This window comes from Triplophysa dalaica, chromosome 4 (genome assembly GCF_015846415.1).
Source record: "Triplophysa dalaica isolate WHDGS20190420 chromosome 4, ASM1584641v1, whole genome shotgun sequence".
Lineage (NCBI taxonomy): Eukaryota > Metazoa > Chordata > Actinopteri > Cypriniformes > Nemacheilidae > Triplophysa > Triplophysa dalaica.
Genome location: NC_079545.1, coordinates 27250618 through 27272193, shown reverse-complemented (window position 1 = coordinate 27272193; position 21576 = coordinate 27250618). Strand labels below are relative to the sequence as shown.

General features: G+C 40.0%; 1 protein-coding gene across 3 annotated transcripts; it reads right to left on the bottom strand.

Moving 5' to 3' along the window:
• Nucleotides 1-261: 261 nt before the first annotated feature.
• adamts12 (ADAM metallopeptidase with thrombospondin type 1 motif, 12) lies at nt 262-21142 on the bottom strand. Of its 3 annotated transcripts, none has more exons than XR_008906479.1 (24): nt 20717-21142; nt 19569-19927; nt 14818-14998; nt 14235-14470; nt 14047-14130; nt 13752-13873; nt 12386-12535; nt 12135-12278; nt 11743-11887; nt 11573-11665; nt 11173-11318; nt 10105-10274; nt 9126-9259; nt 8298-8418; nt 7904-8148; nt 7590-7731; nt 7211-7337; nt 6932-7142; nt 5989-6855; nt 5676-5828; nt 5428-5601; nt 4345-4491; nt 4045-4275; nt 262-2967 (listed from the first exon to the last, which is right to left on the bottom strand). XR_008906479.1 is itself a non-coding variant. In XM_056745830.1 (24 exons), the coding sequence occupies exons 1-24, from the start codon at nt 20826-20828 to the stop codon at nt 2852-2854; spliced, it is 4536 nt and encodes a 1511-aa protein (XP_056601808.1). In that variant the 5' UTR covers nt 20829-21139; the 3' UTR covers nt 262-2851. The 3 variants fall into 3 exon arrangements, 2 of the variants coding, with proteins under 2 accessions (XP_056601808.1, XP_056601809.1); XM_056745830.1 differs by having other exon boundaries at nt 4045-4201; nt 20717-21139; XM_056745831.1 differs by lacking the exon at nt 20717-21142 and having other exon boundaries at nt 4045-4201; nt 19580-19749.
• Nucleotides 21143-21576: the final 434 nt, after the last annotated feature.

Here is a 21576-nt window from a genome sequence, read left to right as displayed (position 1 = left end):
TGTGTATATATTAGGTTTTTCTTACTTTCCTTTATAATTCTATGTAACCCATCTTGTTGTTTGTTATTGTGTAATTGTTATGTGTTTTTTTTAATTAGTTTAAAAACCTTTCGTCTACAGAACACGAGAGAAGATATTTTGAAGAACCAAACAACATTGAACTCCATCGACTTGAATACGGTCACAAAACCACTCTGACATTTCTCTAAATATCTTCTTTTGCTAAAAAAAGCTTCGCGAACAGAAGAGCAGACAGAGATCTGGCTTACATCATGACTGTGTTTATTAGACATGAAGCATGTTCAGTATAAAACATTCAGAGCTATTCTTATAAAAGCTGAAGAGGAGTGAACCTGCAACTCCTCCGTCCACAGTGATCTTGTTAGCACCAGATGATGAAACACAAAGCATACGAATACAATAAACACAACAAGACACCACCAATGCAGTGCAGACATCCGTTAATACACATATCCTGAGAAAGGATTTCATACAGTAAGTGTTTGTGTTCGGTTGAGTAGTAAATAAAACATGTGTTTTGCATTAATAATATACTAGAAGAGTTGAGTAAAACTCTTTGGAGCACCGTTAACACATAACGTTCATGGTATTGGTAAAAGTGAATCGATAAACATGCAATACTAGAGTAAGAGAAAAAAGTCACCGTTATTGTAATAATGCATAACACTTCACAGTCTTTAACTTTTCTTTTATGTGCTTCAATGAATAAAGATTAAAAACGCAAACACCAAACTGACAGATGTCTATGAAAAGAAAATGACGCAGTCCTGTTTGATAGTATTCCCAGAAGGAACGTGATGATACAGAAATATACATTTTAAAACAGTTTGAAATCAGTAAAAAAATTATTTATCCAAGATTTATCCAAATTAAAAATGGAAGAAGTAAACTTCTCAAAAATCTAAGACTATGTGTTTGAAAATGAAATGTTAGTTGTTCCAAATCTTTTAAGGTCTTACAAGCAAACTTCAATGAAATCAAAATTTAGGTAGATTTACTCATAGGACCCAATTTTAACGTTCTTAACGCATTGTCTAAAGCGGAGGGCGCAAGTGCACAAAGTGTGTCCGAATCCACCTTTGCTAGTTTAAGGATGTTAAATGTTCTTAATTGGTTGTCCCTATTCTCACGGTGGAATTTGCAAGAGCAAAGACTGGACGCTTCTCCAAAAAGGCAATACACCTTTTCATCTTTATGTGTACGATAATAATCTTTTACATTGGTATCCTTTTATTTTAATATTTGGCATGTTTGAGTGCTGCTGCGCGTCCCTATGTGTCTTATAAGCAGAATGTACGTTCACTGTCCACTGGCCTGTATTACTAACAAAAATATAATATTGGGTTGTTGAAGTTGAATGGGGTTTCAGTCGGTCCCTTTCAGTTGCAACAAAATAGCAACGCGCCAACAAGCCGCCTGAACACACCTCGTTTTCAGACCAGCACGCCGTGGGCGCGAAGGCATTTGCTATTTAAACAACATGGCGCAGAACGTGAAAACTGCATTTAAGCCGCAGGCGCAGTTCCACTATCCAACCAGAAGCGGGCGTGCTAGTGCATGCTAGGGCCATTCGTGTTTTCTTAGTCACTTCCGGGGTCTAAGCCTTCCTCGCGGGTGTCATGACAAATCAAGTCCCCTCTAGGACCCCACGTGATTCGGTTGCCTAAAATAACTTCTATTGGGTACGCTTTTTAGCGCCCAATTGTAATTGTTATGAAATTACATTACGATTTTTGTCGCTCGTACTTTGCAAAAATTACCATTGTTGTCTTTTTCACTAAATGCTTCATATAATTGTACATAATTGAGGCTATGGGATGTGAAACAAACAAATCTCGTTCTTACTGTTTTAATTATGGTAGTTTTCAAATATCAAAAGTTATGTTTTTGTTTGTTAAGCAAATGTTGACGCAGAAATTCTGACGTGTATGTTACATCAAGCTTATATGCTCAAATGTTTTTTTAAACTTACATTTAACATGTCATTTTAATGCTTTTATTCTACCCAGCGTATTAAACTCGCTAGAAGCTAACACAGCTTTGGTTAGCCATACAACAACATATTGAGATAATAACTTTGTGATCAGGAATTACAACTACCCACTAAATTGGGTCCTAAGATGGAACACAATTACCAAGTGGACTGAATTTGTCATGACACCGGGGCATATTTTTGGTCCGAAGCAACGTTGGGCTACAGCCAGGGGGGGTCTTGGAAGCAAAAACGGCCCTGGATTATTCGGCCCACATCAACCCTCCACCATTTCTGTAGATGGGGGGGTCCTTCGAGTTGCATGCATTCGCATTAATACGTCCATCTGTCTGGCCAAAGCGTCGATTACGGCCCCATATGTAAGCGTCCCACAGGAAAAGTTCTGATACTCCAGATGGCCAGTCTACCCCTGGTCATGGCTGTAGGCAGGTCGCCTGTTCTAAACTTTGACAGAATGTCCTACCGGTCAGTCCGCCCCTGGCCATAGCAAGCCACCTGGGTCTTGAGGAGTGGTTAAAGTGTAATGCATACAAAAAAGTGCAGAGGAGAACACATTGGCGGACATACAGTAGGACTTTTAATTTGTCATTTTCTGTGCTGATTTTGAGGGGAAATCCGTGTTATTTTGTGTTCATCTGAGCTGAAATCAAAATAGACCTGTGACAGATTTCATGTATTTATTCACTGGCGCAGGATTCTCACGTTCAAGTATAAAAATGATATATATTGGAGTGGAAGGTCTGTGTTTGTGGGATACTGTGAACCCCTGTGGCTGCGTGTCCAGTAGTTTCAGCTTTGGGTAGACGTGCCGAGCGCGACCCTGCCATGACCTCCGCATTACATCATACACGTGACGCAACACTGCTTGAGGATAGAACGCAGGGAACATCGACCCAGCAACTTGAGTTTCTCACAGAAACGTGCTGACATGCTGTTCTTCTTACAAACCGGCCCTGCACACAACACAAACCAATCATGAACATCACATACATCACTAAATAACAACACTGCCTGGTAAAGCAAATGACGATTATCTTTAATGATTATTTTCCACAGAATGCACTGAAAAAAATATTATGTGCCTTGGTGGATTTTACGAAAAGAAATTGTATATACTTAATATAATTATATGAATATAAACGAAACAATATACTTAGCTTAATTATGTTCCTGTTTTTAACAAAAAACTTTGTTAAAATATCTTTAAAATCTTGAGATTACGATTTTTTTTAAATGGAGTAATTTTATTTTGATATATTATTAAGTAAATCCAACTCAATTTTATTATGTTAAACCATTTAAATTGGTCACATTAAGTTTACTTATTTATTCTGTGTTGAGACTACATAAATTATTTTTGTAGACATTATGACATTGGCAGTTGATCTGTAGTTCCCAGCATGCTTTGTATCTGACTGCATGATTAAGATTAACTGTCATTTTAAGTGTTTTTCAGTAAAAAGAAAGACTTGTTCGTGTTATTTGTTGATTTATCTTTGAAATAGGAGAGTTTTGGTATTATTTTGAAGTTTGGGTTTTTTAAGTTGTTCCCGTTGTTCAGAAGAGCGGTGCTTGTACTTAGGCTGATGTTATTTCACTTATTGAACGGTAACTGTGCTAATGTCAGTATAGAGACCACCAGTCTCTTCTTACTTGACCCTCTATGTTGTAACTTTTTTATATTTCAATATGAAAGTAAGTGAACCGTGAAGTTTAAGGTAGACACATGTTTTTGTTCAGCTTAAGCTTTTATTGTTTACAAACGAAATGTATTTAATAAGCAGAATTTACTTTATTCTGGTTAGTAACTATTACTTGAATTAAAGCAGAACATTTTGTTTTTTCCAGTGTTTAACAAATGAACATAAAATAGCAATATTCACGTATCGGTTTACTCTTTTTTGTAACCTTGCATGTTGTGCCTTGAGAAGCGAGAGTAAAAGTGTGAAATAAATCCGCATTTAAAATGATGCAAAATAGGTTGTCATTCACTGTTGGACAACGATAGAAAATGATGTTGTTACATTCACCTTCACGCTCAGTTTTGCAGCGGTCTGTATTGCAGGTCTGAACGCTGTCTGGTTGTGTATTCTGTGCACACAGTGATGTTTTCTCTTCTTCTCTGGTCTCCTTGTTTACACACTTCACAACACGCTTCTGAAGTCCTCCACCACAGCTTCTGGAACACTGTCAACCAATGACACGAGAAGAATATCGGGCAGAAGTTTTTTTTTATGCTGAACGTCCCCAGTACGAACCATCTTAAATGAAAATAAGTTGATTTTAAGAGAACGTTTGAGTGTTTAATGGTCTTTTCTGCAGTCAGTTACCGTGCTCCAGGTGTCAGACAGCCAGCGGGTACAGGGCTTCAGATGACACGGTTCTGTGCTGTCAGGTTTGATCGTGACGTTACAGCGATGATCCTCGGGACAATACACAAGCCTCTTCCTCCATCCCTGACCACAGCTTTCAGAACACTGTCAATCACATAAACACATACATGTCACGGGTCCATGTGAGCAGAGTACAGTTCATATATGTCCTTAATGTGACATGAAAGTTATAATAATAGACCGAAATTTGTCATCTTAATTCAATTCTCATTTGTTGCATCTGACAAAAAACCACAACTTTCTGTAAAAGAATGTCATTCATTGAAATCAAATAAAACACAGAAATCAAAATAAATATTATTTAAAAAACTTATTTCAGATTAATGCAGAGGCATTGTTTATCTTGGTTTAGTTGAGAACTAAAATTATAAACTGAAAATAAATACAAATTTGAAAAATGGAGAAAAAATGTACTTACATAGTGATAATAATAAAGTTACAAAACTAAAAATTCCTAAAAATGTAACGAACAATATTATAAATTAATTTGAATATATAGAAATACTAAAAAAATACAAATTAATTACAAATAACTCAAAAACAAAACTATAATAACAGCTGCTACAACTCATGTTTTTAGTCTAGAAATTATGGTTTTAATTATCTGAAACTAAAACATTAACAATGATTTATTTTAATTGAAATAAAGCAAAATATAGGCCTCATTACATATATTTCAGATCCTTTGAAAAACTAAATGATATGAAATGTTGCCCTAGCAATGAAAAAAAAACATGTAAACTAAAAACTTAAATTAATAAAAACAAATTAATTAAAAACTATTCAAAAAAAACTGACCTAAAACAATAATTGAAAAAAAATATTATACCCAAAAATGGAAATTCTGTCATTATTAATTCAGCCACATGTCATTTCATGACAGTAAATAATTTCAGAATGTTTTTTTCCCTTTAATCTTAAAACTACAATATATAAATCTAAATAACCACATTGACCCTAGAATATGATTATCATCAGATTAATCAATCCTGAGGTGCATGTGGGTCGTGGGGTCAGTACCTCGCCCCAGGATGACGTCTTCCACTGTAGACAGGCCTGAGTGTTACAGGGGGCGCTGGTGGACGGTTTATACGACAGCGCCTGACAATGAAACGGCCTCAGAGGACGTCCGCTCTGTGTATCCATGCACTGCACGTCACGATGCTTCACATCACTGACGCATCCTTCAGGACACTACCGACACACACAGAAAGCTGTCACGTCACAGTTCGCGTCATTCCGACATTCATACAGAGGTCTGACGTCACCTTGCTCCAGTTTCCAGTCCTCCAGATGGCACACGGCCGCAGGCTGCAACGTTGAGCTGGTTCTGGTTTCTTCACGCTGGCACAATCTTCATCTCGCTCTGAACCGCAGAATACAGACCGCCACATCGCACCCACACCACACGTAGCAGAGCACTGCAAAGAAAGAGCGTCATGAGTCCTAAACTAACCTAGCAACCACTTCCAACATCCTTGGCAACCACCCAGAACACCTCTTTGGCTAAAGCATCACCACTTCTTTTTCCTTTCTTCTTACAACTAGATCTAAATATAATGATGACATGTGCGTTCTTACATCACTCCAGTTGCCCACTTCCCAGAATGCATTTCTCCTGATGGGATTTGGTGTATTCAGGTTCCCATAATCCCCGGTGCTGCCGACCGTTTCTGGCCTCTGCTTGACCGCTTTTGGCACTTTGAGGTCTCTGTTGACATGTCTCGTGTTGTTCGTGGTTACTCTCGGTATCGTCACTGTATGGACGGGCTCTCGTTGTCTCTCACCTGTGACGTGTGGCGCCGTCGAGGGTAGTTTTGAGCTTGATACCCACTTAAAAGTGGAAGAACTTAACACTGGGGGTACAGTGGTTTGACATGTGCTGGTCACTTGTTTTGTTGTGTGGACGTTAGGTGATGTAACAGTCGTCGGGTGACTCGCGTGGAGAGACGTTCCAGCGGTTGTTTGGACATATGATGCCGTTCTTGTAGGGATGAAATCATCCTTTCGTTCCTCCTCTCCCACTATGTAATCATAACCGGGCGTGTATGTTTTGTCAGGAGTCAGGTCTGTGCTACCTTCCTCTTCTTCCGCCGGACCTTTCTCACGACCACCCATGTCTTCCTCAACATCCTTAACCAAAATAAAGCCTTGATCCTCCTCATGGATAAAGTCAGACGGGGTTGTGGCTGTTAGCGGAGTGCTGGCTTGTGTTGTATAGTCGGTGACGGTGGGGGGGTTTGGTGGAGTGGTTGAGATTTTGGGAGGGACTCTTGGACGGAATCGAGGTCGAAAGGGGGAGCCGGTCCATTTGTTATCGGACGAGCAGCTCTGGAGGTTACACAGGATCGTGGAGCGCGGTCGATTGGCGGGGTCGCACTGACCCGGCCGTTTGGCCACACACTTGACCGCTCTGGTTTTGACGCCTCCTTCGCAGGACAGAGAGCACTGCAGGACACACACAAAAGAGTTGGTCAATAAAAAAAAAGGTTACCATCCGTAAAAAAAAAAACGTAACACCCACCTCTGTCCAGTTCCCCACAACCCATTCTGACCCGCACGGCACGTCTCGGCTACAAGGTAGCACGGGTTTGGGTTTGAGCATCTGTTTGCAGTCTCCGGGGTGCAGAACGCGCTCCTCTCCAGCAACCGGACGCACACACAGAACTGTGCGCTTTCTCACTCCACCCGGGCCGCATGTAGCCGAACACGCCTGCCATCCGCCGACCCACCACCTGAGGGCAGCAGTGAGTCAGTGCTTTTCACTTGATCTATTCACTATAACTGCCACGTGGCGTCATACCTGGCACGACAATCCATGTTTTTACATTTGCGATGTCTGTCGTCAGGACGCGTACCGGGGTCACAGAGGGTTTCCTCGACCACGCCCACCTCTGCCTCGAAACAGCGCACGGGTTGATGCTGCACACCTGTTTGAAAACGATCAACGAAAGTGTACAACAAATTCATACTGCGCTTATAAATCAAGCACGCAGATCTGATTTTAGAATTGATTTAGATGACGATTTAGAATTTGCAGAATATCAAAAGCTGTGGGACGAGTCCGAAAAAGGATATTTTTCTTTAATGAGTGTCGAAAGTTGAACTACTGATATGCAAGTCGTAAGTCATGATGGCTCGGTTTAATTATGGATTGAATGAAGATAAATCTTGTTCCATACCAAACCCACAGGTGGCGCTGCAGTCGGACCAGGCTCCGCGCTTCCAGGTGTATTCAGGTTCAAGAATTTCATTTCCAAGCGGGTGACTTCTCTTGATGGTGTACTCGTACCTCACACCGGGGTTGAGCTCTTGAAACAACAGCTGCACAATTCGCATCCACATCATTTGACAATGCAATGTTCATTCAAGTCATTTTCAATTCTATTTTTATTTCTCTGGCACAGCAAAAAAATGTAATCTTTGCGTCTCCAAATGTTTTTTTTTTGCAATCCATTGCTTTCGAAAAGACAAATTTGGGTATATTTGTCGGTACCTGAATCATGACGGGTCTGGTCGTCGGTCCTTCCGAGGTCAGATTCTCCATGTTGCCGCTGCGGTCGTATTGAAACTTTGTACCACCTGCCTCATACTCTCCATTCCACTGAATGATGTAATTCCCGTTGAGGTAATACTCATCCGAATCAGCGTCTCGGATCGCCAGAAAATTCCCAGCCTCTTCCACCTCCCGTATGAAGATGTCCCGAGCTCCCTCTGGTATGAAGACCAGGTTCTTGTAACCTAAATCATCAAACCTCACTCATTAACCCACAATTCGGTCTGCAGATATGGTTCAAGTCTTTCTTTTTGAGGTGTTTTAGTAAGAAAATAAGTACTCGGGTGAGATCAGATACAGATCGAGTGTTTTACCCAGAGGCAAATGTACACACCAAATCCATCTTGTCCCACAAAGGTCTGCTTCACGGTTTCACAGGCGGATCCATCGCCAAGACATACACCACAGCTGTCCTCTTTAGCATTCGAATTGATGCCAAAATCACATCCCACCTCCTGAAGAGAGATTAGATGCATTTAAACACGTTAGTTTGTTTTCTTCACACGTGCAGTCGACACCTTCCCATACACACATTTTTTTTATGAGTCATTTAACATTGATTAAAAAGCATAATTTATTACTTATTATTTATTATGTGGCCTTATATATTTCAACGTCTGTCCTAGTGATAGTTCACTCCCAAAAAACATTCTTTAATCATTTGTTCACGCTTTCTTCTGCAGAACACGAAAGAAGATATTTTGAAGAATGTTGATAATCAAACAACACTGAACCCCATTGACTTCCACTGTATGACCACTAAACCACCAGGGCTGGACTGGGAAGAAAAACCGACCCTGTCATTTTTTGGTAGGGTCGGGTCTGTCAACCGGGGGGGGCTATGCATGGCTAAGTCTGTCAACAGGGGGGTGGCATGCATAAGTGTCTTTTGCATTCTCGATGCGTGCATTTGCATAATACGTCCGTCTGAGTGGCCAAAGCGACCGTTCTAGCCATATACATTAGCGGCCCACCACGATGAAAAAACGCCCAGATGGCCAGCCAGCCCCTAAAAACCACTCAGACATTTCTCAAAATATCTTATGTTGCGTTGAATAAAAGGGAATAATATTTGGGGGAAAAAATGATGACGATGAAAATGAACGGAGGGTACAGACAAACACTAAAGGCATGTAATGGAAGACATACCCAGCCACACTACCTTGCACACACCATTGATACAGATATTCCTGCTGCTGTTGTTCATGAAGCAGGGTGTGCCGTCCGTGACCGCATCCAACATCTTCTCCGAGAAATCTTCATCCGCAGGTTTACACTGCAGCTCACAGGGACGAGCTTTGAGAATTCAACAAAACAATAAATAAAAACAGGAGATGAGCGTCACTCATACGAAAGGATGAGTTCATAGAGTTTGAACAAAAATAACAAAATAAACTGATAAACAGAGCCTAAGCTTTGCTTTGTTAACATATATTGTCATTATTTTGTTGTTTTTGAGTCACCGTTTTGTTTTGAGGTTATTAAAGGCTTTATAATGCACTCAAGTGCTCCAAAGTCTTAAAGAAAATAACAATGACTAAACATTTGTGTTTAGAATCCACAGAGCCTTTGAAACTGGGTCATAAAAGTGGAGCATTCTTGAATGTGACCCAACAAACTCTATAAAATTGCGTGCGGCAACGTGTAAGAGTTTCATGTTAATGTCAACAGGCCCCGGTCCACCGTGCTGTGAATTTACACACAGAGAGAAGAGCACACTTTAGTGTTTAAAGCCCAGCGGTTTAGCAGCTAGATGAGTTCCTTTTAGAGCTGTCAATCAATCGGGCTGTCATGATGAGAGGGTGTTGATTGATGGTTGCTAGGGTCTCCTAGGTGGTTGCTAAGGTTGGCTGACGGATGCTTTTTCAAAGTACAGTGCTTTAAACCACATATTGTTATGGAAAAGTGCATTCTCTTGACTTTGGAATCATATCATGTCATTGCTGATGCCATTTTGTAGTCGTTACAGTTTTAATAGTGCTTTAATTCAGTTGCTTGATGTTTCTCTTGTTATCTTGGTAGAGTCCAACTGAAGATATAAAATATTCAGTGTTGTAAACAACAACAAAAAACCTACAAAAATATTGAACAAATCTTTGTCCAATGAAAAAATTTTGTAAAATGAATATGTAAACACTTACAGGTGCTGGCGACAGGTATCCACTCATAGAGTTCATTGTGATAAGGCACTGTGTCAAATTCACTACACTGCATTTCTCTGAAGGACGGCTGCTGTCGGACACACGGCTTTGTGTTGCAAATCCTGTAGCGCTTCCGCTCGCCTGTACAGTACTTCCCTCCAAACTCAGGCCTGGACACGAGACAAAAGAATCATGCTATATGTTCACAGAAATTAACAAAAAATGAAAAGGAACATGTAGATGATTGGACATATATATAAGCAAGGCACAAAACTGGTCATTGAAAGGCCATCTTTTAAGAATGGTGCATTGACTGTTTCGTGGTAGAGCACCAACTCGACACCAAAAGGTGAAGCTCTGTGAAATAGTGCCATCTAGTGTATTTCATCTACTGGTGCATGGTATGCAGACAAGATGCATTCAATAACTCAACAATACACAATATGATATTAACATATTAACATGATGCAGTATACCACAATTTATCTTTAAACTTCATCATGTTCTTTGTGATTTATTTATTATTGGACTAAACAGTTAAAGGCTTTTATTTTATCTTTTTGAGATTCAAAGTGGAAGCCACATAGTGAATTAACCATGATGAGGATGAATGCAAAAAAGTTGGCACACTACTTTTTGACAGTGTTTAACATTGCAACGTTTAATTCTGTAAACTAGGAAGGAAGGAAGGAAGGAAGGAATGAATAAATGAAGGAAAGAAGAAAGAAAGAAAGAAAGAAAGAAAGAAAGAAAGGAAGGAAGGAAGGAATGAAGGAAGGAAGGAAAAAAGAAAGGAAGGACGGACGGACGGACGGAAGGAAAGAAGGAAAGAAAGAAAGAAAGGAAGAAACAGAGGAAGAAAGAAAGAAATAACAGAAACAGACAGACGGGAAGGAAGGAAGAAAGAAAGAATGAAAGAACAGAGACAGACAGACAGGAAGGAAAAACAGGAAGAAAGAAAGAAAGAAAGAAAGAAAGAAAGAAAGAAAGGACGGACGGAAAGAAGGAAGAAAGAAAGATGAAAGAAAGAAAGAAAGAAAGGAAAAAAAAGAACTACTGATGTAGTACTTGGGTTGATTGCATTCTCTGTCTGCTGATTGGACGCCAGCTCCACAGGTACGTGAGCAGTGAGACCAGGTGCTCCAGGGTCCCCATCCTCCATTCACTGTTTCTGGTAACTTCCCCACGATGACACACTCACCAGAGATACACCACTGACACACACACACATCCAGCAAGACAATAAATACTTTCTGTACTATATTAGGGGCCATTCACACAGAATGCATGAGACGCAGCGCTCAAGAATGTCCTTTAAAAATGCTCAACGTAAAACGTGAGGGTCTCGAGTCGCCCTCCGCCATCTTGCCACATAGAAAAACATTTGAAAAGAAGTGCATTGGAATGGAAAAACTTGTTCTGTGTGAATGGCCCCTAAGACCATCTGTCTAAAACAGATCTCTCCTACCTTCTCAGCTCCACATCTGGTTCCGTCTATGGGTGAGTCCAGTTTGGAGCGACACGAACCATTCACCGAGCACCAGAGAGTTTGACACACGTTCTGGAAATGAAAGGACCTTTATAAACTCTTCAAAGCTGCATCAAGTAAAAACGGCATCAAGAATCGGTCAACCCTACATCCACTGCAGAGCAGAAGGTCGCGTCGGGCCCGTACTGCAGCTGACACTGGTGCTTGGGTGAGTATCTCACTCCAGGTGCCGACACTGGTGTGGTCAGGTCTCTCTTAGAAAGGCGATCATCCAGACAAAAACCCCAACCACGACTGGGAAGAGAGAAATATATGCAAAAAAGTTGGCATACTACTTTTTGACAGAGTTTAACATTGAAAAAAGAAGGAAAGAAGAATGGAAGAAAGAAAGAAAGAAAAAGAAAGGAAGGACCGATGGGCGGACAGAGAGAAGGAAGGGAAGAAAGAAAGAAAGAAAGAAAGAAAGAGAGGACATATTCTGGCCTGTTCTATGTCTTCTCCAGACGTGAGGTGTAACAGCGTGATGTGTTTGTGTTCTCACTCCAGAAAGCGTGTTATGTAGTCCTTGCTGCAGGAGGACCAGGTGAGAGGAGAGGAGTCGTAGTGGAGCTGGCGTGACATGATGAAGGGTTGTTTCCCCACCAGCTCACAATCATTGCCTTGTCCATCATGAGGGATTCCAAAACTGAAACACCAAACAAGACATCTGTTACCCAGGATAAACACTTTTGATAAAAGCATCTGACAAATATGTCAACGGGGAATGATTCACACACACACACACACACACACCTGTGTCCGAGCTCGTGGGCGATGGTGAAAGCAACAGGTAGCCCTGAATCCTCATTGATGTTGCAGGAGCGGTGCGGCTGACACATGCCAGACAGGTGAGACAGTCCCAGTGTCTCGCACGGTTGATTCATGCCTGCGCAGATATCCTTCCTGACACCAGAGATCACATCAGGTCAGACACAACAGAGCAAACCACAGCTTTCATTCATTTGATGTGCAGATGAAGTTGTGCTTCAGGGGTAAAGCCTAAAGTTTTTGCTTTCCTGTAGCTCAATGGTAAGAGCATTACGTTAACAACGCAAGGTTGTGGGTTCAATCCCAGGGGATTGCACATACCTATGTATAAATGTATAGAATAATGCAATGCGAGTCGCTTTGTATAAAAGCGTCTGCCAAATGCTTTAAAATAATGTAAAGTCTGGCTTGGTTCAGCATCAGCATTTATTGTGTCCTGTGGACTTTATGAATAAATAATAATGCCACAACAGTTTATTCAGCTAGGCTATAAAATGCCCAGACCCGGACACAAAAGTAACAAATCCTCACAATAATAAATCTTAATTTTTTTAGGAATCACAATAAGATATTTGTAAGAATGTTAGCCATTTTCAGTTCTGGGACATCCACCATCTACCATAGAAGGACTTTTTTTCTTCTTCTGTTGAACACAAAATTAGACATTTTGAAGAATTTAGAAGAAAAAACACAGTTCAGGGGCACCTATGACAAAATTGAAACTTGCCAACATTCTTATGAATATATTTCTCTGTGATCATCATTAACAAGCCGTAAATGCATGCACATTCCTTAAAGTGATAGTTAATCCAAAAATAAACATTCCATCATCACAAATGGTGTTTGGTTATAAACGTCCTTCGAAATATCTTCTTTCCTGTTGTGCAGAAGAAAGAAAGTCACACAGGTTTGGATAAAGGGATGTTCATTTTTGGCTGAACTATCGCTTAAGGCCCAATTCACATTTTGCGTCTTTTCATTTTTCAAATATAGACGCGAGGCAGTCGCACATAAAAAAGGCGCGCACATTATTTAGTGTCGGAGTGTCGGAATTCAAATTGTATTCTTCAAGTTGTCAAAGTAAGGTTTACTGAGTTCATCATGTGCGCGTCTTCGCATTTCTATGTGTTCTGGAGCACGATTTGTTCTGGCGCACGATTTGTACAATGTCTGCCATATTTCAAAAGGAAAAGCAAAGAGTTACGACCCTGCCATGTTTAAATTCCCTTAATGCTATTTCACTTCCTCTGGCATCACATATTAAGCCTGCCAAACTCAAATGAAATCGCAAATCGCTTTGCATTTGTACAATTTATGGACAATTTGGAATATGTTTACATTTGTTTTTTACCGTGTGATGAGTACAGCAACATCATGGTGTGCAGGATGTGTGTCGCTTTGAGCGTTGATATTTTTTTGCCAGGTACAGAAGCTGTTGAGAGTCGTATCGGCATGATGGACGATCTTCAGTCCCTTGTGTAAACAGAAACATAAACAGTCATCTCATGTTCTATCAACACTGAACAGCTTGTGTGATATATTATAACCCTATGTGATCAGGTTTTATGACAATCTTAACCAAGATCAAGATCAACCAAGACCAAGACCAACATAATCGACATTGTACCTCATCAACAACATTGTACCTCATCTCCATGTAGCAAAATGAGTCGAACTAACACAATATGGATGGCATTGCCAATGCTAGCATCATGAAAAATTCCAGCTACCTGCCAAGAAGTGATACAAAATAATATAAACATATTTTTTCGGATTAAAGTATTTAAATAATTAGCAATTAAAAATCTGTGATGTGATGACGTCATAAGCTCACCATGTTCATGATTGTGAAGATGTAAGACTCAACGTTCCCACTCCCGTGGTAGTCCATGAGTTTGGAGTCGCCCACCACCATGGTCTCCACCCAGCGCTCTTTGCTGATGGAGCGGCGAGAGATCCGCCGTGGCCGTTCCCATTCTTGATCTGGATCACGGTTTCCATCCCCACGCTGCTGGCGCTGCTCCCAGCGCTCTCTCTCCTGATCCAACTGTTGGGAATACCCTGCACCATCTGCTCCAGAACACATAGAAATGCGAAGACGCGCACATGATGAACTCAGTAAACCTTACTTTGACAACTTGAAGAATACAATTTGAATTCCGACACTCCGACACTAAATAATGTGAGCGCCTTTTTTATGTGTGACTGCCTCGCGTCTATATTTGAAAAATAAAAAGATGCAAAATGTGAATTTGGCCTTAATCAATAGTTCAGACTTTCTTTCTTCTGCACAACAGGAAAGAAGATATTTCGAAGGACGTTTATAACCAAACACCATTTGTGATGATGGAATGTTTATTTTTGGATTAACTATCACTTTAAGGAATGTGCATGCATTTACGGCTTGTTAATCTGACCTTTGACCCCACAGGGACTGTGCGGAACATCGTGTTCATCTGTGCTGCGCCGTCGTCTGAGTCCGCCCCAGGCTGAGCTCCGGTAGATCACGTGCGGCTGTTGTGGATGAGTGATGTTTGGAACATGGCCACGGATGGGCTCGATCAACAACGGCCCATCGGATAGATTTAACAGCCCTCTCTATAACACATGGGTGGAAAAGTGCTTGTCATTGTACTATCTGTTGTTTAAAGAAGACAGATTTGTTTACTTTTACGGGTCAGAACAGGTCACGTGATCACTTCCTTTTTAGCAAGAGTGGGTCCGCCCGCACATTATGAACTGTTGGAGTTATGGGATTGTTTTTGCAGCACAAAACGTCCCTAGCACGTGCTGTTTAGCCATTTTCTATTGTCATGCTTTTCCAGAGCTGGAAAGAAAGCCCAGCTGTGATTCTTGAGGGATAAGAGCCAATCCCATAATGCATCGCATGCTGAATGAATCACTCTCACAGGCTAACAACCGGTGTGCGTTCAGGAGAAACTAAATAAACCACGACCAAAAAGAAACATTCCAAATGTGTCGAAACTGGGCTTGACGTAATGCAAAACAGATCGAGGGATTTGTGGACGTGCAGAGGAATAAACCGCGAATGCTCGGGGGGGCAGTTGGAGACGCAGTAAAAATATTGACTCAGCAGAATCAATCATTCACAAGAGACTAAAGTATCCAAATGATCTGTGTTATACAGGCATGGCAAAACACGCTTAAACATCTTTACATATATTCTTAGGAAATATTCTTGCTAATATCTCATTATGTGAAGTAGGCGGGGCCAGACTGTGAGTCGAGGCCGGTGAGTGAGCGTTAATGAGCGTCAGCTGTGCACACACCGGTCTCGTATCACGGAGGAGATCGGGAGCATAAGAGAATGTGCGACCGGACCGTCGAGGAGAGAGGACCAGGCCTGGTTTTTAGTTGTGGTTTGTTTTATTCTCCGGCAGTAGTCCTCTGTGAGGGGCTGCCAGCTGTCTTTTTACTTTGTTATTATTTTGATTAAATGTTTAAATGTTTGCCGGTTCCCGTCTCCTTCCTTCCTTTTATTGAACCTCATTACACTCATTTTTTTCTAATGGATATGGTTGAAACTTGTTTAAGGTTTAGCACTCCTGTCACTTTTCTCCCGAAGACCTCAAAGATCTGAGTTTTATCTTTTGGTTTTTAAACTATGCTTAAATTGACCTAGAACAACAGTTAGAGATTTTAGTACAAACTCAAGCTTTGTCTTATATATGATGAACAAATGCATACATTAGTCTGAATGTTAGCAGTCACATATTAAACAAAGTTTAGTTTTACAGAGTGCATTTCATTCTTCTGAGCTATAAAAAGAGCAATAAAATAAAATCCTCGGGGTTTTTATCCTCATAAAAAAATAAAGCAAGGAGTTTGTGATCTCAGGAAATTCTGTTGAGAGAGATACTTTTTCAACAAAAAACACTTGCAAAAATAAATCTTAAAATTCATGGTATTTATATGTGTTTTGAATACGGAAGTTTTTAGATGTGTACTATGGTATTCTATACGGCTTTTGGGTTTCTGTTCTTGGCCACCGTTGACTACCATAGTAGGAAAACTTTATATATTTCTTTGTTCTGTTGAACACATATGGAGTATATTTGGAAGAATGTAGGAAAGCAAACAGTTCTGGTGCACTTTTAACCACCATTTTTCCTACTATGGTATTCAATGGTGGCCAAGAACTGTTCGGTTTATACAGATTGGACCAACTCGAGGTTGAGTAAATGTGATTTTAGCAGCATCTAGTGGTGAGGTTGCGCATTGCAACCAATGGCTCACTCGCCCCTCCCTTTCGAAGGACTACGATGGCTGACATAGAACTAAAATGTTGTCACGTTTCTGCTTCTTTGCTGAAGGAGATAACGTTTTGTCAGTTTAAGGCTACCATAGAAACAACATGGCGAACTCCATGCAAGGGGACCCGCGGTGTACGAAGATAGAAATAGCTCATTCTAAGATAATGAAAACATAACGCTTCATTATGTAAGATCTTTATACACCTCTGAACACATAGTTATGTGTATTATATAGCATTTCGGACAATAGATCCTCCAGAAAATTACACACAGCACCTTAAAACATTAGAGTAAGTTAAAGCAAAGATTTTAAAAATGTAGTTTATTGGAGGGCTAGTTCTCTCTTCCTTTCCCCTCATCTGTTCCTCGAAGCAGAAACGTGAGCTTGGTGTCAAGGGACATCAAAATAACAAAACTTGAGCTCCTTAATACAGAAGCCATGTGTGTGTGTGCAAGTGTGTGCGTCAGGGTTCAGAGTCCCTGCTGGCCTTCAAACAGAATATAAAGGACAGCACTATGTCTTCCATCTTATATATAACAGACTTCACAGAAAAACCAGTTGTACATCCCACAGAGGTCAAGAATGTATATTCCTTTAAGTCTTTTTATTTAATTGTACTTTGGTCACTTTCTTCGTTTTCTTGTGCTGTGTACAATGTGGAAACCGTATCCCTTGGCCAATAAAACTCTTTCTGACCTTTGGGTTTGTTTTCAGAGGATTGCTAGTTTATTTGGAATGATTCATTTGTGCATACATTTTTAAAGAGTCAATGAAGTTCAGGTCCTTGCTTTCTGTATTACGGTAGTATTATTCTGTTGACGGAGAGCCTTTATTTTATTTACACAAGGCCTTTGGAGCGTTCAGAAGATAGCAAAGCAGAAACACTTTGCATTCCACCTTCTTCACATACACTCAGCTTTTTCTGACTGTACACAGAGATGCATCACGGTTTCTCACACATTTTTGAGAAATTCATTCTCTGGTCTCGGCGTTGCTTCGGGTCCTACATTCGGACTTTTAACTCTACCGCTGAATGCACTGCAACGAACTTTAGTTTTATCACGAATGACGTTCGTTTTTTTCATGCTTTTACTTGTGCATATTTTTGCAGATCCACACAAGTCCAGACACCCAAAACAGCAACCGTGTTGCTAACCACAGATGCATTCATTAAACGTTATAACGGTTAAATGATTTGAATATATAATGGCAGGGGAGAGAGAGACACTTAGAGATGTATTTAAGTCAAGATAATATGACAGGAATGAAGCCAAAGTGATTGACATGTAACATGACCTTACCGGAGGGGCAAACATGCTCGGGCAGAGAGAGATACAGAGCAATTTCTGCAAGTACTGCATGCATGCACTCATTTCAACCTTAAAATCTCTTGCCAAAAAACAAATCTCTGTGTTTTCATCTGCGTAACTCGTTTTCTTCTCTTTCAGCGGTCAGTTGGAGTGAGTCATGTTGTGTCGACCCACTGACCTGAATACAGTTCTTCTCAAATTTCCCTGTTTTTTTTCCTCCCGAGCATCAGCGACTCCTATTGGCTCCTGTTACGCGACTTTCTGGAATATTTAATTGTGATTGGCCAATAATTGCGTTTAGAGGTAAAATATTTCTGTACAATTATGCAATTATGTTCTGCACAACCAGTTCCCGACATGTAAAAAGTCTGAGAATGAATCGGAAACATATTCATAGATGAAATAACAAGACATATGTAAGATTATGCACTGTTTCTAAGTGACTAAATAAACTTACGACTTCCATCGAAGCACAAAAGATGCTGTTAGGAATGTTCTTCATACGGGCAAAATTCTGATGACATCATTTATTCATCTTTATGTTGTTCAAAACCTCTATATGAGTCTATGAAACGCACAAAAGAAGATGTTTTGAGAAATGTTCATTCAATGGAAGTCAGTGGCGTTCAGTGTTGTTTGGTAACCAACATTCTTCAAAATATCTTCTTTTGTGGTCTGCAGAATAAAAGTCATACAGGTTTGAAATGACATTAGGATAAATGATGAATTTTCATTTTTGCCGAACTATCCCTAGAAGCAACGGGTTTTGCATTTTGTATTGAGGTCATGTACACGGAAATGTAATGACACACTGTTAGATTGCGATCCTGTAGCCGGTTTCTTTGTAAAGTCTTTCTGGGGGTCCAACACAAAGTTTATTTTGCAAACAATGCAGAGGTCAAAGGGTGTGAGGCCGGTGGTCCGGGACCGCCAGCTTTATAAAAACGTGTTACTGGGGTCCTTGTGGAGTCTGCACGTGATGCATCCCATGATATGCATCCATCAGGAATTAATTAGTGCATGGAAACGAAACCGACGTTAAAGGAACAGTTCATGCAAAAATAAAGGTTCTGTCATCATTTATTCGCCCTCATTTCTTTTCAAATCGTAGGACTTTCTTTCTTCTGCAGCACACAAAAGAAGATATTTTGAAGGACGTTGTCATCAAACCACACTGAACCCCATTGACTTCCACTGTTTGGACACAAAACCACTAAGACATTTCTCAACATATCTTCTGTAATGTTACCCTGAAGAAAGAGTGTCATACAGGATTAAAAACACATGAGGATGAATAAATGATGAACAAAATCAGAAGAAAGAAAAATCTATTTTTTCCTCCTAGACATCAATAGTATTAAATGGCGATTTAATGGAAACTTTTGCTGAAGTCTCATCTGTGTCTCTCCTGAAATAGAGTCAGACACATCACAAGAGTTTCAGAGGAGAATGTGTCAGACTGAGCTCAGATTAGTCAAGTCTGCAGTCAAAAGTCAATATTATTGAAGATCACAATATGAACTCCAACATTTCTCTCTCAATATATCTTAAATAATTGACTTATGATGTCATATATTTCTCACCAGCCCCTCACAGGTGCTGACGGCGGCCGTCCCGCTCTTGTTGTCATGGGTTACTGTACCGATCAGGTGACAGGTGTCTTTCCCAGAAGTCTGTGTCCGTTTCTCCATGAAACTGCTGTTCCGTCTCTCCAACACATAATCCAGGGACAGCAGATTGTTGTTGGTGGTTAGATTGAGAGTTAAATCCCGATCTTTGTATTTGAGTTTGTAATACACCCGTGTCTCTGCAGGACTCAGGTGTCTCTTGTGTCGACTGTCGGTGAAGTGATGTGATAAAGTGTGTGAGAGAAATGTTCCATCCTCGTGCACTTTCTCAGGGTGATCAATGTAAATCTCTGAATGCTGCTTGATGAAGAGCTCTGTGAATGAAAGCAAAACACAGTTCAATAGAATATTAGAGTAAAGTTATAACAAGAACATTTACTTTATTTATTATTATAAGTGATTTACAAATGAAGGAACATGGATAAACTGAGTTCTTTTCATAATGTATTCACCCTCGCATCATTTTAAACCTGCATGACATTCTTTCATCTCCAGAACACAAAGGAAGATATTTTGAAGAACGTTGGTAAACAAACAACATTGAACCCCATAACTTCAATTGAACGGACACAAAACCACCGAGACATTTCACAAAATATCTTCTGTCGTGTTCCAGAAAAATCACAAATTAATATGCTAGGCCAACATTGATCCTCATGCCATTGTCTATAAAGCATGATATGTTGTGTATTAAATATTTAAACCATTTAAACAATTCTCATATTTTTGTTGAAAAGGATTGAGTGTGGTGATGTAGTGCCTCTGCAATATGTTTTGAACACAGTTTAAGTATCTAAAAATGCACAACTGACCAAATATGCAATAATAACGTCTACTATAATTGTTTTGGAACTTAAATAAAGATTTTACAGGTAATGCATTCAATTAAGAAAATCAAACTCATGTATGTATCTCAATTCTTTGGTCCACCTTGGTTTGTTTTTGTAAATGTCCTTTATAAGTAAAGAATGAATGACGTGAAAGTTCTTAATTGTGCAAAGTTGAGCAACTTACCAGCTCCTTCATTGAATAAAACAGTCGCGTAAAATTGTGTAAAATATGCTTTAACCCATGCGTGTGATTTTTTGCATTGAAACACAAACCTTGCTCTGTGTCTGGAAAGAGGTAGTCCGCTTCAGAGCTCTCGACGTGGCTCACAGCAAGAAGGAAAACGCAGTTTAAACGCAAAAGCGCGACGCTGACGCGGTTCGTCATATTTCTGCAGTGCGAAGTTAAAGCGTTTAAAGCGCGTGAAGCTGATAACGAGGGTCCCGGGGGGAGTTTCTGCTGAACGCAGGAGACATCTGATCTCAGACAGAGAGACAGAGACGTGGAGAATGAAGGAATATGATGTGGAGTGGGAGGAGAGATTCCCTTTGACTGTCCTCCTCTTTCCACGCGCACGTGGGGAGGAGAGGAACCCAAAAACAAGCACAAATGTACATGAGTTCAGATGACACACTTTTACGTTTCCACGAATATAAAGTGTTTAATAGGTCATGTTCATCCAACAAGCTAAAATAAGGGATTGACAAATAATAATGCATTTATCTTATCCTGCGCAATGATGCTGTGTTGTATTTTTCTCTGTAAGTTATACATTCAGTAATTTATATGTAATTTAATTTTTTGTGATTTATTTTCTTTCAAATAAAACTCATTTGAAAATAAACAACATACTCTTGAAATGTATTGGTTTTAATAGACACTATTATGGTGTCTGTGGGTCTTACTTTAGTGGAATTGTCATTCTGTTGGTGGGATGTTGTGTGGCAGATGAACATCATTAAATTAAACTGGAATAAGATTCTGTGCTGGTTTTAAACAGTTGATGGTTCATAATGGTATATTTATAATGGAAAAAAAATCAGTATTAAGTATTATATCTGCTATTTTCATTTTTATTATTTTCGTTGTTTTTGCGTTTAAAGACAGTTTTGTACACATATTAATATGGAATTGA

What these genes read in the sequence shown, in the direction of transcription:
- adamts12 (XM_056745830.1), bottom strand. Translation starts at nt 20,828, where the DNA reads ATGACGAACCGCGTCAGCGTCGCGCTTTTGCGTTTAAACTGCGTTTTC. An exon ending in TTTTGCTACATGGAGATGAG is followed by an intron (nt 13,874 to 14,046) that starts GTACAATGTTGT and finishes TGTTTACACAAG; the next exon opens with GGACTGAAGATCGTCCATCA. An exon ending in GCCCACGAGCTCGGACACAG is followed by an intron (nt 12,279 to 12,385) that starts GTGTGTGTGTGT and finishes TTGGTGTTTCAG; the next exon opens with TTTTGGAATCCCTCATGATG.